The following is a 19225-nucleotide window of genomic DNA, read 5'->3' as shown; positions in this document are numbered from 1 at the left end:
AAGTCATGGTTTACAGTTTTTTCCAATTGCTAACACACAATTTTTCAAACTAGTCTGGTTTTATCAAAATACTTAACACAATTCACAAAACCACACACCCAAACTGCAAAATACCTCATATATCCTGCAAAATGAAGCACTGCAACCGAAACTACACATGGCATTATCAAAATCAAACTTTTGCATGAAATGGCACACACTTCATTCATATTACCAGATTTTTGCCTAACCAACTACACACTCTTGGGCATAATGAAAAGCACCCCCATCTTTAGTATGCTTTGCCATAATACTAAAATATGTATCAGATTGTTCACATGCACAGAAATATGCAGATACACACACATTCTGTTGCAACCTTTTTTCTTTTCTTTTCTTTTTTTTTCACTACAGTAAACAAGTCAGTGCAACATATGCACAGCAGATATATTTACATGGGACTGAACAAAAATATTCTTACAAAAAACAGTAAACTGAAAAATAAAATTTCAGAAAAAATATATTACAGTAAAAAAAAAAAAAAAAAAAAAAAAAAAAAAAAAAAGGTTCTCAGCTGTGGTCTTTTTATAGTGCTTACATCCTGATTGAAGTGTTCACAATTAACCATTGAGGTGTTTGGCCAGGTGGCACATGTAATTGGCCAATTAGCTCATGCAGTGTCATTTTGAATAGCAGTGTTTTGAAATGGCAAGTATGTGACTTTATGTCAGATTGTTGTGTCTTATGCAGAGAACTGTTTTCAGTGCATTTAAAAAGTGTCATTTTGAATTGCAAAATGTGTGTAAAGCAGAAAATGTGTTTAGACTTTTGAAGACTTGAGAAGAAGTTTTGCTCTCTGTGTGTCAGTTTAAATAATTGTGCTGTGCATGTCATTTTAGTGTGTTAGCAATTGGAAAAAACTGTAAAAGATTTTACAGATTTCTGATTTCCTACACTAAAAAATCTGCCTCCCCTTTCTTAGAACAATGATTGATTCTGATTATGTTAATCCTTCCTGAAGAGTACATGATACAATGTGCGTAAAATCATCACAAGAGTAAAATCACTATCATAGATCACTGTACTACTTGTAATTGTATGTGTGTGTGTTTAAACACATCATTTACTGACATCATCAGACATTTCTCTTACTTTAATTTATAAAAAACTGTGTTCAAGCCATGCTAAAATCCAAGATATTGTAACAGCTATTACAGGTACACAAATGTGTTTACCATGTGAGGTGATGGGTGAAATCATACATGAACTCATTTTTTTTTTCACTTAGCAAAGTTCAGAAACTAAAGTTGCTTTTCATCTAAATGTTTAAAAATAGGTAGTTATAAATACTATAACCTAACCTTAACCCACACTCTCAATACAACTTTCTACATTTTTACGATTTCCCCACAAATTATCGGTTATAATTTAATAATGAAATAATATATAATATATAATGTTAATTTCTAAATATAATAATCTATTTCAAACAAACACAAATAAACATTTTATATATGTGTATGTATGTATATAGCAAATGAATACACAAAAGAGGTTGTTCTTCTTGGTACCTGCATTAACTAATGTTAACGAATTAAACCCTATTGTTTCTTTTTTGAATAAAAATGTTTTAATTAAAAATTGTCCTGGGTTGGATTGATGATGGGGGGATAGTGGGATAGTGGATGTCATAATAGTTAATAAAAGTAAATTAGATTGCTTCATAAAACGTTTGCACAAAAGCATTGTTTTCAAATGGTTTTACAAACAAGAGCATGTGCTGAAATTTGTTATCAAGACATGTTTTGTTGCTGACATAAATAGCCTTAAATATGCCTGTCACCACATTTTCCGAATAATATAACATTTTCATAGTTTCTTCGTCAAAAGAGTATTTGCCGCAGGTAATAAAGCTTTCCAAGCCGGAGAAACAGACAGAGGATGGACTCATAAAGTGGGTGGGCACATTCTGACCTTATCCTTAGCTATAAGTGTGGAAACGATCTTGTCCATGCGGACTTTGCGAGACATATGAGTGTGCTGAATATGCCTCCACTTACAGCAGTGAAATTACAGATGGTGAGTATGATGATGGTCTGTTTGCGACACTTAACGAGACGTTTTGCTCAGTTTGTCTTTTACGTCATTTTTTTCATGCTGTTTTACATAATATGAAATGATTATAAATGTGGAATAGCCCATTTAAAGCGCGTTGTGTGCTAATGCTTTAACCTTTTGGGACAAGTACTGTTCAGTCGAGAGGAGCAGGTGAATGAAACAGCTGATCAATTGGTCTTTTCGTTCGAAGTATATAAAAACTTTAGCATTTGGTAAATCATACCTGTTTGTTTGCAGTCAGAACGCGCGAAAAGTCAAACGTAATTTTTTTAGATGCCCCAAATGCTGTCTGGTTACTCGGATTTGTGACAGATATATTATTTACCCTGCTTTATTTACGCATAATAAGCCTAGGCTTCACAGTGAGGTTATTGTGTTGAGTGGCTTTTAAGTATTTGCATGGCTCTGCTTTCAATGGAACATTTCTTTGGTGGCTGCAACACTAGGTATATACAGTATATAAACACTAATATTAGAGTCATCTATCTAGATCTATTGTTAGTATTGCACTTAATATTGTTTGTATGGTACACTCAATTAAGTAGTAAAATAATGAAGTATTTACGTGAAGTACATACAGCTTATTATCAAGCATACTAATTAAATATACAGCATAATGAATCTTGTAATTTTTATTATCTTAGTGTTTTTTTTCTAAGAGTGTTATAAATTAGTTGAAAATACTTAAAATATGTTTATCTTAATTTATATAATAAAAATATCTTAATTTGCATGCTGGTGTAAAGAGTAACACAATAATAATAATAATAATAATAATAATAATAATAATAATAATAATAATAATAATTATTATTATTATTATTATTATTATTATGTGCAATATAATATAATATTATATTTTTATAATACATATCATAATATTATAATACTAACATAGGGTTTTGCAATTTTTATTTTATTCATAAAGACAGTCTTGCAATGAGCCTACCCCTAAACGCTACCTCTGCCAATACAAAGTTTGATCTGTATGGTTATGTCTCTTTTAAGTTGTCTCTTTCTTTCCTGTGTTCTGTTATTGTACAGTTCTGTATGGATTGTGACTTGTAGGACCTGTATTTTCCTATGATGTGCATTGTGATGTCCGTGAGTTTTATGTGATGTCATTGAGTACATTGATTATATGCTTTATATTTTAATGTAGGTACATAGTTAGATACATGATAAAAGTTTGATTGGTATGGTTTTGTCTCTTTCAAGTTGTCTCTTTCTTTCCTGTGTTCTGTTATTGTATAGTTCTGTATGGATTGTGACTTGCATGTGTAGCTCTTTGTGGTTCGGCAACATTATTTGCATGAATCCATGCTTTGGAGATAATTATCAAAATTATCAAACATCAATGGACTTTCCATGTGTCTTTTTTTAGGAAGATTATATATGACTATATAATGTGTAATCCCATGGAGGCAGTAGAATAATGGTGGTTGAGCTGGGGTTTAGTATGGAAACAGTGGGGTTGTTATCTAAAAGAGGTTATCCGTTATTGGGAGAGTGTGAAAGAGTCTGAACTTCCCTAAATGATATCTATTTGGCTGTTGCCACAGTATCACCTGTATGCAGAGACCATGACCAGAATGTCAACAGATGAACAGAATGTCAGAAACAAATAATGGTGAAAGGAAGTAGAAAGTGAGTTCTTCCTCTTTAATTTAGAGCCAGTAGTACCAGTCCAGCTTAAGGCCATTTTAAGTGTTTGCAGAAGGAGCACTTGGGTACAAATCCTGTGAAACACGAGTCATAGCACCCAATAATTCAATTCAATCATTCAAATCAATAATAGCATCAAAACATCATTATACTACTAAATTTTTCTTTTTTTTTTTTTTTTTTCTAGCATTTATATATTTATATAATTAGACATATTTACAAAGATTATGATGGAGGTATTATTTGTGTATGTTAAATAATGATTTTTTTTTACATTTTTTTATTCATAATTATTTACATACTCCAATGAATTTTATGATGAATGTATGCCTGGACTATTAATTTAAACATCACAACGTTTAAAAATATATTTATTTGTGGCTCTTTTGTATTTAAATCCAGTGGGAATTATCTTTTCCTTGTGTGTTTTATATGCTGATGACTTGATGAGGATGTAAGGAGAACCACAGCCTTGTTTGATGCTAGTTGTCCAAGACAGTAAATGAATAGCCCATAAGAGAGAGAGAGCTGGACAGATTTTAGGAAGAGTTCAACTGTTGTGTAGGTCTGAATTATGTAACTTAATTAGAAAGATTTGCAGTATCCTAGAAGACCACCTGCAGATCCTAAAACATCCAACTTCAATTTTCCACAGCTAACTTTTAACTAGCTTGTTATTCAGGAATAATTGGTGATCATTTGATTATTACTCATTCTGTATTGTACACAAACTTTCTCATTCTTTAGATGAATGTTGAATGGTCTTCCATTAAAGTGTTAACCACTATCTTATTATCAGTATTACACTTAAATCATTTAGGATCCTGTTTTAGGTTTTCACTCTTACTGTCTTAAAACAAAGAGATTTCTGTCTTAGAAAAAGAAATTGCCTTCTATCTGCCAGAGATAAATGTAACTTACCTTGAAATCAAGCATTTGTTTTCAGCATGGCTCAAGGTCACTGGTTGCTTTGTGAGTTTCCTTTAGATCATTTGAATGGTGTAATTATGACTGTCAGAGACTCCATAGTAGTATGTAATTTGGGGTAGAGTACTGTACACATCTTCGTCAAATGGCAACCTTGCTCAGAGTGCCAAAAGGCTAAAAGTTCACCCGGTTTTCAACAGTTTGACTCTATCTGTGGCATTCACCAAGCTAAATAATGAGTTAAAGGATTTAATGATCTCCTCACTGAGTTCCACCGCCTGCTGTGGAGAACACAATTTTTGGTCTGGAGACTCAGCAGATGAATTTATGGGTAGCTTGACATCTCTCTCTCTCTCTCTCTCTCTCTCTCTCTCTCTCTCTCTCTCTGTCTCTCTCTCTCTCTCTCTCTCTCTCTCTCTGTCTCTCTCTCTCTCTCTCTCTCTCTCTCTCTCTCTCTCTCTCTCTCTCTCTCTCTCTCTCTCTCTCTCTCTCTCTAACTCGGTCTCCTTCAATGCTCCTTCATTTGACATGAGCCTAGAGAACCCCAGAGAAAAATACTTTCTACTGATGCTTTGTGGAGGATATCTAAGCCATATGCAGACTTTGCCTCTTACTGGCTCTGTGCCAATGCATTACTAAGCATAACATGATAAACACACATCACATTCATCACTGCATACAGTTTTTCAGATAACACCTTACATACACACCAGATTTCAAGCTGCATCTCTGAACTGTATTCCTATGTTTTGTTTTGTTTTCCTTAGCTGTTTGCCATGTGTTTTGCACGGGCCTACAAAGAAATACCTAAGTACCAGCACAGAGACCCTGTGACCTCTAAGGTGCTCCTTTGTGACCAGTGTCCACCCGGCACAGCTGTGGAACACCACTGCAGTACGGAGAAACCCACTGTTTGTGCCACCTGCCCAGAAAAACGCTTTGCAGAACAGTGGCATTGGGGAGACAGCTGTCAACATTGTACATCTGTCTGCAAGGAAAGGCAGATTGTACGAAGGGAATGTAACGGCACTCATGACAGGCTCTGTGAGTGTATACCTGGATATCACCTTGTGGTGGAATTTTGTGTCCGTCACACCACCTGCTCACCTGGCTTTGGTGTCGTTGTGCAGGGTAAGTACACTTATTCAATGAGCTAGAAGATTATACTGAAATATTTTAATACTGAAATACTTTAATTTTCCCTGAAATACTGAAATACTTTTCCTCACACTGAAATACTGAAATACTTTACTTTCACCTCAGACTATTTTAGATATAATGATTAGAAAACATATAATTGTATTTAATAATAAAATTAAATAATAAACTCAGGACCCTTACCAGTCAACTGACCTGAATAAAAACAATAATGCAGCCATTATTTTATTTTTTTGCTTGCTTTACTTTTTTTAATCCAGAATTCTTCATGTACTGTATAACCTGTTTTAAGGTTAAGAAAACAAATTTATAAGATAACATACATTAGCAGTCGGCAAGTACCTCACTTAAGCTTTCCATGGCAGCTGGTGGAACATTTGGCAGCGCGTACACGTTGTCAGGGTGCTAGTTAATCATGATGTTTGTTGTGTCAAAAATATTCACAGGGGCTAAATTCCAGCAGAACAAGTGTGAAAAAACTGTTCCCTGTTAATAATGGAGAGTGTGAGTGACATGGGAATTCATTAAACAGAATAACATTGCTGGTTGTTATCACTTTGGCCAGCCCCACCCAGACTCCAGTTTGAGTCTAATGGGGATGATCTGGGACATTCTCTGACATTTTTTCCATTACTTTGTGTCTCTTTTTCATTAGGTCCAACATAGGACTGGGCGATTTTTCCGATTTTATCGATTAATTCGAATTTAATGTTTTGTCATGATTTTATTTTTTAGAAATCGAGGAATCACGATTTTTACAGTTTTTCTCAATTGCTAAAACACTAAACCCTAATGTCTGAACCAAATGCTCAGTTGCCTGAACCCATTGATTGAATCAATCACTCTTTTGGCAAAACCATAAGCACTTTTCACCTGTTTAGACACAACTTGCCAACACATTTTCATTGTGATGCACCCGTGCTGCGTAATGGTGAGCACAGGTGACAAAAGTCAAACACAATTAAAGCACAGGTATCACCACTTGAACACAACAACTCAAAACTGATCACACTTGTGGCTAATGATGTGAGGGAACATATACAGTAATATACAGTATATAATATACATATACAGTTCAGAGAACACTGGTTTGTGAGGCCTGAGAAGAAGAGTTCGTGTGAGAGGTGGTCGAGGTGGTCAGCGAAGACAAAGAACAGTTATATCTGATGAAATCCAAACATCAGTAGATTCACTGTGTCCACCATAATCCGAAGATTTAGAGAACAGGTAATTACCATTTTTTGACATTATAGTCAAATAATTATTTTCTCACATTCACTTGCATTGACGATTTTTCAATCTAGAGGTCCAGTGGGGTTTTACGGATGGGCAGGACTTACCAGCTCTATAGTATGTCATACAGTAATTGCTGTCAACATTTACATACTGTACTATAATGTCAAAAAATGGTAATTACCTGTTCTCTTCTCTAAATCTTCGGATTATGGTGGACACAGTGAATCTACTGATGTTTGGTTGTACCCTTTGTCCAGCCTCCCTCATGCTCATACCATGGACAAGAACATGGTCAATCACAGTCGCTCTGATTACATCAGATATTACTGTTCTTTGTCTTCGCTGACCACCTCGACCTCCTCTCACACAAACTCTTCCCATCTATGTTGTTGCCTGGCCAGACAAAATGTGGCCTGTGATGTGGATGAAGTCCTGTGGCCTGACCCAGTACGGAGACATGATGTTGTGGCTGAGTAATGCACTTATTTGTATATTTTTGTACTTTATTTTTACATGGGCTTACTGTTCACAAGTGGCAAACGCATAGGATTTCTGTTTGTTTTTACAAGTGCTACGTGTAAATGCACAAGATTTCTGTTTTGTCTTTTTGTACAAGTGCTAAATGCACAGGTTTTCTTTGTTTTGCAACATGCATTTAGCCTACAGTGAACAATAAACATTTATTTCTCCAGCTTCATGTCCTGAGCATTGTGTTTTCTATTTTTCTACGTAGTGTTTAGTGACTGTTCAGTAGTGTTTTTAATTTTGATTGACTCGGGGCACGACTTGACAACATAGTTCAGTTTTGAGCACAGATTGAACTGTTTTGAGGTGAAAGTTTGGTTTTGCAAGAAGAGTCTGAGATTTTGTGAATATAGCTTGAAAATTGGGTTTTGTGTTCACAGTTTAGAAAAAAGGAGAGCAGATTTCAAGAAATGTGTCTTAGCAATCGAGAAAAACTGTAGCATGATTTTAGCATTATTCTAGCATGATTAGCAAGTCACTAGCATTATTTTAGCATGACTAGCAAGTCGCTAACAAGTCGCTAGCATGATTTTAACATGACTAGCAAGTCGCTAGCAGGAATTTAACACGACTAGCAAGTCGCTAGCATGATTTTAGCATTATTTTAGCACGACTACCAAGTCGCTAGCATGATTTTAGCATGACTAGCAAGTCACTAGCATGATTATAGTATGACTAGCAAGTCGCTAGCATGATTTTTAGCATGACTAGCAAGTCGCTAACATGATTTTAGCATCACTAACAAGTCGTTAGCATGATTTTAGCACGACTAGCAAGTCGCTAGCATGATTTTAGCATTATTTTAGCACGACTAGCAAGTCGCTAGCATGATTTTAGCACGACTAGCAAGTCGCTAGCATGATTTTAGCATTGTTTTAGCATGACTAGCAAATCGCTAGTATGATTTTAGCATTATTCTAGCATGACTAGCAAGTCGTTAGCATGATTTTAGCACGACTAGCAAGTCGCCAGCATGATTTTATCATTATTTTAGCATGACTAGCAAGTCGCTAGCATGATTTTACCATTATTCTAGCATGACTAGCAAGTCACTAGCATTATTTTAGCATGACTAGCAAGTCGCTAGCATGATTGTAGCATGACTAGCAAAGTCTCTAGCATGATTTTACCATGACTAGCAAGTCGCTAGCATGATTTTAGCAAGACTAGCAAGTCGCTAGCATGATTGTAGTAGACTAGCAAGTCGCTAGCATAATTTTTAGCATGACTAGCAAGTCGCTAACATGATTTTAGCATGACTAGCAAGTCGCTAGCATGATTTTAGCACGACTAGCAAGTCACTAGCATGATTTTAGCATTATTTTAGCACGACTAGCAAGTCGCTAGCATGATTTTAGCATTATTTTAGCATGACTAGCAAGTCGCTAGAATTATTTTAGCATGACTAGCAAGTCGCTAGCATGATTTTAGCATTATTTTAGCATGACTAGCAAGTCGCTAGAATTATTTTAGCATGACTAGCAAGTCACTAGCATGATTCTAGCATGACTAGCAAGTCGCTAGCATAATTTTAGCAAGACTAGCAAGTCGCTAGCATGATTATAGTATGATTAGCAAGTCACTAGCATGATTTTAGCATGACTAGCAAGTCGCTAGTATGATTTTACCATGACTAGCAAGTCGCTAGCATGATTTTAGCACGACTAGCATGTCGCTAGCATGATTTTAGCACGACTAGCAAGTCGTTAGCATGATTTTAGCATTATTTTAACACATGACTAGCAAGTCGCTAGCATTATTTAAGCATGACTAGCAAGTCGCTAGCATGATTCTAGCATGACTAGCAAGTCGCTAGCATTATTATAGTATGACTAGCAAGTCGCTAGCATGATTTTTAGCATGACTAGCAAGTCGCTAGCATGATTTTAGCACGACTAGCAAGTCGCTAGCATGATTTTAGCACGACTAGAAAGTCGCTAGCATGATTTTAGCACGACTAGCAAGTCGCTAGCATGATTTTAGCACGACTAGCAAGTCGTTAGCATGATTGTAGTATGACTAGCAAGTCGCTAGCATGATTTTTAGCATGACTAGCAAGTCGCTAGCATGATTTTAGCACGACTAGCAAGTCGCTAGCATGATTTTAGCATTATTTTAGCACGACTAGCAAGTCGCTAGCATGATTTTAGCATGACTAGCAAGTCGCTAGCATGATTTTAGCATTACTAGCAAAGTCGCTAGCATGATTTTAGCATGACTAGCAAGTCGCTAGCATGATTTTAGCATGACTAGCAAGTCGCTAGCATGATTTTGGCATGACTAGCAAGTCGCTAGCATGATTTTAGCATTACTAGCAAGTCGCTAGCATGATTTTAGCGCGACTAGCAAGTCGCTAGCATGATTTTAGCATTATTTTAGCATGACTAGCAAGTCGCTAGCATGATTTTAGCACGACTAGCAAGTCGCTAGCATGATTTTAGCACGACTAGCAAGTCGCTAGCATGATTTTAGCATGACTAGCAAGATAGATAGATAGATAGATAGATAGATAGATCAGTCCCTCCAGTTTTTCGCGATTCTGCGATCGCTGAATTTAATGCAAAATCAACAAAATGTCGCATTTTTTTGCGATCCTGCATAATTTGTCATTTAACCGCAAAATAATCGCAAAAAATTGTTATTCAAATATTTCAATAATAAAAAGATTAAAAAAAATATATATATATATGTTGATAAAGACGCTGCTCACGTGATGTCTGTGAGCTGTCTGTCTGCAGGGCTCGCAAGATCGATGTCCCGGGGGCTATTGTGTTTTTCAGTCGAGCTACCAAAATGTTTCACTGGCCTGCCGACCCGCTATCGTAAAGTAGAGGGCTTCTGTTGTTGCAAATGGAACGCCATAAAAGTTTTGAATTTGTTAAATAGTATAAGAAAAGTCTTAATTATAATTTTAAAAGTCAGTTAGGGACGGAAAGACGAATCACGATAGGGCTGGATAAAACTTCTAAAGGCAATGATGTCATTGAATAAATATGAGCCCTGCACATTTCAAAGTCAAAACGCAGCACTGATGTCTTTAAATGAATGTATCTGAGTAGAACCGACTGTCCTCAGAAACGTCTCGTTGGCATTTTCATTTCATGCTGATAAAACAGCGTTAAAGCTGATTTGTATACAGCCGTTACTATGGAAACGATAATATTTCAGCGCTCCTAAAGCGCCCCCTTGTGACAGAATTTTTAATTTTAATTTTTTTTAGAATTTTTTCCAATACATTTTTCAGCTGTTTGTTTTTATGCAGCAAACACATAGGGTTTTTAATGTGCCTTCTAAAAAATCTAAACAATTAAGACAGTAATATTTATGTTTTAAATAAATATGATAAATTATATACTTGATTTATCCCTTTTAATGGTATAAAGGCTGAAATGCCATTGTATAAGATATTGTTTTTGTGTGAATCTGTATCTGAATTATAAATCATGTAATTTTATGACCTAAAATTCTACCTTACATTGTCCAACCCCACTCATTCTGTTCATTTTACTTGTGCAGCTCTTAAAAAGGATCATACATTGCTTTAAATTGATATTTAAAAATTCTGCAGATACACTAAAGAGTGAAATAAAATTCCTTCCTTGATATTTGTTTATATTTGTGTATTGAAAACATATTTGATGACATTTAGACTCCTGTTTGAATTTCTATATTTAAAAAAAAAAATTAAAAAGCTTTTTTCTTTGGGCTAGTTCAATTATTTTTTGGGCTACCAAAATGTAAAGAGTACCTGAGATGCGACTGAAATGAAGTAGGCTATGTACAGTATAAATTTCTACACCCGCTGTTAATGTTTACAAAGGTCACATAAGAATATTGCCCATAGGTTATTTTAAAAGTTCAAATGTATCAGAATAAACAAATTTTATGTTTGATTTGTGTTATGTATGATAATTGAGCCTCTAACATAATACCTAATATGGTAAATGTGATATCCTAATTATTAATAAATAAATTAAATAATTAAATAAATCACAAAATTTTTCGCAAATTTCTAGGACTTGCCACCACAAAATTTATAATTTGCATCGCAAAAATCACAAAAAAAATCGTGAAATCCTGGAGGGACTGATAGATAGATAGATACTTTGCTTTCATACATGACACACAAATTCTCAAAAACAAACACACTACAACACAGTTTTACACACTGATGAGATAAATTCAAAACAATACTACAAAAACAATACAAATTAAAAAAAAATCACATGATGAACACAACAAATACATTCCTTTGCAAGTGTTTTATTCCTTAATTTATTGTACTGTAGAGTACAGTACAAAACAGCAAAAAACAACAAAATAATTATTCTGCCCAGCATCCTGTCTTTGGTCTGGGACAGGCCAAAGAACCTCTTCAGCATCACAGGCTAAATTAGCCCTGGCCAGGCAGCAGGGGTAAAATCCTCTTGCATGCCCGATCCAACCCTGGCACTCATCAACTAAAATATATGAGACTGCTTGTCTTCTTGCCCTTGCTCTTCCTCTGTCTCTTCCATGTTGTTGTCGTGATCGCCCTCCTTCTTCTCCTCCTCTTCCTCTTTCACCTCCTACTCTTCCTCTTCAAAATTACACATTACTGTATGTGGAATATTGATTGAAAAAGACTGGATAGGATTCACAGTTACACTTGCACTAGTGGTCTGACAAAAAAAATAAAAAAATAAAATAAAATAAAAGCACACAATGTCATTGTGAAACAATGAAAAAGAGAAATATGGGCACAAAGGTGAAAATAAAAATAAGAAAGTCCACTGTCAGAATTTGTAACTCCTGTGTTGTCCTCTGTCTATATATGCTTTCTAATTGAAGGTTCATGAGCTGTACCTTTGATCTATTTCAGAGAACTGCTTTACCATTGGTTGATCTATATTATCTTCATTAGTGAAAGTCAAGATTCACTTGAATAATTCATGGCAAATTTACAAAAAGTCTAATAGAAATGTGTAGAATATATGATTGACAATTTAGGACAACTAGATCAAAAATTTTGCATTTAGGTAATGATTTATATGATGAGCTAATGAATTGATGTTTTGAGGGGTAAGACTATTGCACAGAGAACTACAGTATATAATACATTTTGAGCAACATGACAATAGCAACTGATAATGTAGGAAACTGCAGACAAATGTATATTTCATTTCTAATCTGAGAAATGCACCAAAGTGACTGAGAAAAACTTTTATCCTTTTATCTCCATCGAAGTTTCTGATTGGTGTGAAAAAACTGTAATACATAATACATTTTGAGCAACATGACAAGAGACTAGATGATGTGGATGTTGAACAAGTAGTTTTGACAATTTCATTTCTGATCTGAGAAATGCACCAAAGTGACTGAGAAAAACTGTAAGCTGACTTTGGCTCTTTTATCTCCACCGAAGCTTCTGATTGGTGTGTGCTAAATTTTGACTCCTAGTGTTTCCACTTGGGTAACTGTGTGCTAATTGAGCTCAAACTTCGCAGACTTGAGTGAACAATATTGAATGCTTGTGCTTTCTAAATGACCACATGGTGTAAGCACTGAGAAATGTAGGGATTTGTGTGTAGAGTTTTGAAGTAACAGTTCACCAAATTTAACTCATGTGTCAAAGCAGGGAATAGTGTTTATTGTTTAGGGAAATGGGTGTGCTTTTTCAAAAATGGCGTTATAGTTTTGAAATTTTAGTTCAAAAGACTGGTTATAGTGTTTTAGCAATTGAGAAAAACTGTAGTGACTTGCTAGTCGTGCTAAAATCATGCTAGCGACATGCTAGTCGTGCTAAAATCATGCTAGCGACTTGCTAGTCATGGTAAAATCATGCTAGCGACTTGCTAGTCGTGCTAAAATCATGCTAACGACTTGCTAGTCGTGCTAAAATCATGCTAGCGACATGCTAGTCGTGCTAAAATCTTGCTAGCGACTTGCTAGTCATGGTAAAATCATGCTAGCGACTTGCTAGTCTTGCTAAAATTATGCTAGCGACTTGCTAGTCATGCTAGAATCATGCTAGTGACTTGCTAGTCATGCTAAAATAATGCTATCGACTTGCTAGTCATGCTAAAATAATGCTAAAATCATGCTATCGACTTGGTAGTCGTGCTAAAATCATGCTAGCGACTTGCTAGTCATGTTAGAATAATGCTAAAATCATGCTAGCGACTTGCTAGTCATGTTAAAATCATGCTAGCAACTTGCTAATAATGCTAAAATCATGCTAGCGACTTGCTAGTCATGCTAAAATCATGCTAGCGACTTGCTAGTCATGCTAAAAATCATGCTAGCGACTTGCTAGTCTACTACAATCATGCTAGCGACTTGCTAGTCTTGCTAAAATCATGCTAGCGACTTGCTAGTCATGCTAAAATCATGCTAGCGACTTTGCTAGTCATGCTACAATCATGCTAGCGACTTGCTAGTCATGCAAAAATAATGCTAGTGACTTGCTAGTCATGCTAGAATAATGCTAAAATCATGCTAGCGACTTGCTAGTCATGCTAAAATAATGATAAAATCATGCTAGCGACTTGCTAGTCGTGCTAAAATCATGCTAGCGACTTGCTAGTCATGCTAGAATAATGCTAAAATCATACTAGCGACTTGCTAGTCATGCTAAAATAATGCTAAAATCATGCTAGCGACTTGCTAGTCGTGCTAAAATCATACTAGCGACTTGCTAGTCGTGCTAAAATCATGCTAGCGACTTGCTAGTCGTGCTAAAATCATGCTAGCGACTTGCTAGTCATGCTAAAATAATGCTAAAATCATGCTAGCGTCTTGCTAGTCGTGCTAAAATCATGCTAGCGACTTGCTAGTCGTGCTAAAATCATGCTAGCGACTTGCTAGTCGTGTTAAAATCATGCTAGCGACTTGCTAGTCATGTTAGAATCATGCTAGCGACTTGCTAGTCATTGCTAAAATAATGCTAAAATCATGCTAGCGACTTGCTAGTGCTAAAATAATGCTAAAATCATGCTAGTGACTTGCTAGTCGTGCTAAAATCATGCTAGCGACATGCTAGTCGTGCTAAAATCATGCTAGCGACATGCTAGTCGTGCTAAAATCATGCTAGCGACTTGCTAGTCATGGTAAAATCATGCTAGCGACTTGCTAGTCATGCTAAAATCATGCTAGAGACTTGCTAGACATACTATAATCATGCTAACGACTTGCTAGTCTTGCTAAAATCATGCTAGCGACTTGCTAGTCATGTTAAAATCCTGCTAGCGACTTGCTAGTCATGTTAAAATCATGCTAGCGACTTGCTAGTCATGCTAGAATCATGCTAGCGACTTGCTAGTCATGCTAAAATAATGCTAGTGACTTGCTAATCATGCTAGAATAATGCTAAAATCATGCTAGCGACTTGCTAGTGCTAAAATAATGCTAAAATCATGCTAGTGACTTGCTAGTCGTGCAAAAATCATGCTAGCGACATGCTTGTCGTGCTAAAATCATGCTAGCGACATACTAGTCGTGCTAAAATCATGCTAGCGACTTGCTAGTCATGGTAAAATCATGCTAGCGACTTGCTAGTAATGCTAAAATCATGCTAGCGACTTGCTAGTCATACTATAATCATGCTAGCGACTTGCTAGTTTTGCTAAAATTATGCTAGCGACTTGCTAGTCATGCTAGAATCATGCTAGTGATTTGCTAGTCATGCTAAAATAATGCTAGCGACTTGCTAGTAATGCTAAAATAATGCTAAAATCATGCTAGCGACTTGCTAGTCGTGCTAAAATCATGCTAGCGACTTGCTAGTCATGCTAGAATAATGCTAAAATCATGCTAGCGACTTGCTAGTCATGCTAGAATAATGCTAAAATCATGCTAGCGACTTGCTAGTCATGTTAAAATCATGCTAGCGACTTGCTAATAATGCTAAAATCATGCTAGCGACTTGCTAGTCATGCTAAAATCATGCTAGCGACTTGCTAGTCATGCTAAAATCATGCTAGCGACTTGCTAGTCGTGCTAAAATCATGCTAAAATTATGCTAGCGACTTGCTAGTCGTGCTAAAATCATGCTAGCGACTTGCTAGTAATGTTAAAATCATGTTAGCGACTTGCTAGTCATGTTAAAAATCATGCTAGCGACTTGCTAGTCTACTACAATCATGCTAGCGACTTGCTAGTAATGCTAAAATCATGCTAGCGACTTTGCTAGTCATGCTAGAATCATGCTAGCGACTTGCTAGTCATGCTAAAATAATGCTAGTGACTTGCTAGTCATGCTAGAATAATGCTAAAATCATACTAGCGACTCGCTAGTCATGCTAAAATAATGCTAAAATCATGTTAGCGACTTGCTAGTCGTGCTAAAATCATGCTAGCGACTTGCTAGTCATGCTAAAATCATGCTAGCGACTTGCTAGTCATACTATAATCATGCTAGCGACTTGCTAGTCATGCTAAAATCATGCTAACGACTTGCTAGTCGTGCTAAAATAATGCTGAAATCATGCTAGCGACTTGCTAGTCGTGTTAAAATCCTGCTAACGACTTGCTAGTCATGCTAAAATAATGCTAGTGACTTGCTAATCATGCTAGAATAATGCTAAAATCATGTTAGCGACTTGCTAGTGCTAAAATAATGCTAAAATCATGCTAGTGACTTGCTAGTCATGCTAAAATCATGCTAGCGACTTTCTAGTCATGCTTGAATAATGCTAAAATCATGCTAGCGACTTGCTAGTCATGCTAAAATAATGCTAAAATCATGCTAGCGACTTGCTAGTCGTGCTAAAATCATGCTAGCGACTTGCTAGTCATACTATAATCATGCTAGCGACTTGCTAGTCTTGCTAAAATCATGCTAGCAACTTGCTAGTCATGCTAGAATCATGCTAGCGACTTGCTAGTCATGTTTAAATAATGCTAGCGACTTGCTAGTCATGCTAAAATAATGCTAAAATCATGCTAGCGACTTGCTAGTCCTGCTAAAATCATGCTAGCGACTTGCTAGTCATGGTAAAATCATGCTAGCGACTTGCTAGTCATGTTAAAATCATGCTAGTGACTTGCTAGTCATACTATAATCATGCTAGCGACTTGCTAGTCTTTCTAAAATTATGCTAGCGACTTGCTAGTCATGCTAGAATCATGCTAGTGACTTGCTAGTCATGCTAAAATAATGCTAACGACTTGCTAGTCATGCTAAAATAATGCTAAAATCATGCTAGCGACTTGCTAGTCGTGCTAAAATCATACTAGCGACTTGCTAGTCGTGCTAAAAATCATGCTAGCGACTTACTAGTCATGCTAAAATCATGCTAGCGACTTGCTAGTCATGCTACAATCATGCTAGCGACTTGCTAGTCTTGCTAAAATCATGCTAGCGACTTGTTAGTCATGCTAGAATCATGCTAGCGACTTGCTAGTCATGCTAGAATCATGCTAGCGACTTGCTAGTCTTGCTAAAATCTTGCTAGGGACTTGCTAGTCTTGCTAAAATCATGCTAGCGACTTGCTAGTCATGCTAAAATCATGCTAGCAGCTAGCTAATAATGCTAGCAACATGCTAGAAACATGCTAGTAACCACCCTGGGTACCCTAGTAACCACATAGCAACACCTTAGCAACCACCCCGGGTACCCTAGCAACCGCATAGCAACACCTTAGCAACCACCCTGGGTACCTTAGCAACCGCATAGCAACACCTTAGCAACCACCCCGGGTACCTTAGCAACCGCATAGCAACACCATAGCAACCACCCCGGGTACCCTAGCAACCGCATAGCAACACCATAGCAACTACCCCGGGTACCCTAGCAACCGCATAGCAACACCATAGCAACCACCCCGGGTACCCTAGCAACCTCATAGCAACACCATATCAACCACCCGGGTTCCCTAGCAACCGCATAGCAACACCATAGCAAGCACCCCGGGTACCCTAGCAACCGCATAGCAACAACTTAGCAACCACCCCGGTACCTTAGCAACCGCATAGCAACACCTTAGCAACCACCCCGGGTACCTTAGCAACCGCATAGCAACACCTTAGCAATTAGATTTAGAAAAGTTTTTTGTTATTGGTGTTAATATTAGAAAGACAGACGGATGGATGGATAGAAAGTTTAGTTAGAAATAAATTAGAAAGAATTAGGAAAAAGAAACAGTTTAATTAGAAAAAGAAAGAAGGAAAGAAAGTTTAGTAAGAAAGAAACAGATTAGTTAGAAAGAAAGAAAGATTAGAAACAAAAAGATTAGTTAGAAAGAAAGAAAAAAAGATTAGTTAGAAATAAAAAAGGTTGAAAGAAAAAGGATTAGTTAGAAAGAAAGATAGATAGATAGATAGATTAGTTAGACAGAGAGACACAACAGACAGACAAACAGATAGATTAGTTCAAAATTAACTTTAGATAGAAAGAAATAAAGATAGATTAGTTAGAAAGAAAAAAAGGTTTGAAAGAAAGGATTAGTTAGAAAGAAAAATAGATAAGTTAGAAAAAGAAAGATAGAAAGATAGATAAAAATAGTTTGAATGTCTTATATCTATCTATCTGTCTGTCTGTCTATCTATCTATCTATTCACATTCAAACTATTTATATCTTTAAATCTATCTATTTTCAAACTATTTATATCTATCTAGCCTATCTATCTTCAAACTTTATCAATTAAACTAAAACTATTTAAAACTGAAAACCTTTAAACTTTCTTCAAACTAAAAGCTTTTAAAACTACTTAAAACTTACTGGCTAGGCTTTCTCAAGCCAACTTAAAGTTTGCTAACAAACTTTGTATCTAGTTTTCAAATACTACAGTACACACAGAGGGTACATCCAAATTTAAATATAGGAATTTTAGTTTAAAAACGTTTTTTTTTTTTAGTTTTTTTTTTTTTTTCATTAAAAAGTAAAGATGCCCTGTTGTGTACTGTTCATGCACATGCTTTAAATTTTGCCTTAAGACCTCTCTATCAGTATGGATTAAGGACTAGAACTAGAGTTCTGTTTCACTGAACATATCCTTAGTCATGTTCTAAAATACTAAAATTCCTTAATTCCACTACAGTATATATTAAATATACCCTTTCAATATAATCTAAAAACAAAGCAGCACAGAATAGAACTTGAACAATGTAATATAAGAGTGCAGGATTGTTTATACAGTATGTTATTTATTCAGAGAAATGCATGAATATGACTGCTTTGCATAGAAGTAGACCTAGATTTTGTTATTCAAAGTATTCTGTATTCTAAAATTGCATATTGCAATTGTGTATTGAAAGTTTATGTATATGTCCTGCAGGCACACCAGAGAGGAATACTGTGTGTGAGAAGTGTTCCCAGGGTTATTTCTCCAGCACATCTTCATCCACTGAGCCATGCATACCTCACAGGAACTGCACTCAATTAGGCCTGAAGACTGTAAGACCAGGTACAGCCACCCAGGATACTCTGTGTGAGTCTGAAAATAAAGAGTTTACCTTTGACTGTTCTCATCAGCACACAGAGTGTCACACCGGTAAGTAATTTTTAGCCCTTGTTTTATTCACTGAAAACATTGTTTGCTTTGAAGATAATTCCTGCCAATTTTGGTGAATAATGGATTAAATTAGTTTACTGTGCTGTGATGGATTTAGGTACATTGCTAGGAATTGGCCTTGTT

The 19225-nt window shown here is 36.1% G+C and overlaps 1 protein-coding gene across 1 annotated transcript in view; it reads left to right on the top strand.

Moving 5' to 3' along the window:
- Positions 1 to 3532: 3532 nt before the first annotated feature.
- LOC141343289 (tumor necrosis factor receptor superfamily member 11B-like) overlaps positions 3533 to 19225 on the top strand; it is a 41601-nt gene continuing 25908 nt past the window's right edge. The window contains exons 1-4 of the mRNA XM_073847883.1: positions 3533 to 3616; positions 3660 to 3710; positions 5457 to 5820; positions 18866 to 19081. Of these exons, the coding sequence (XP_073703984.1) occupies positions 3533 to 3616; positions 3660 to 3710; positions 5457 to 5820; positions 18866 to 19081 (715 nt within the window). The remainder of the gene's footprint in view (positions 3617 to 3659; positions 3711 to 5456; positions 5821 to 18865; positions 19082 to 19225) is intronic.

This window comes from Garra rufa, chromosome 9 (assembly GCF_049309525.1).
Source record: "Garra rufa chromosome 9, GarRuf1.0, whole genome shotgun sequence".
In the NCBI taxonomy this organism is placed as follows: Eukaryota; Metazoa; Chordata; class Actinopteri; order Cypriniformes; family Cyprinidae; genus Garra; species Garra rufa.
This window is presented reverse-complemented; position numbering and strand designations above follow the sequence as displayed.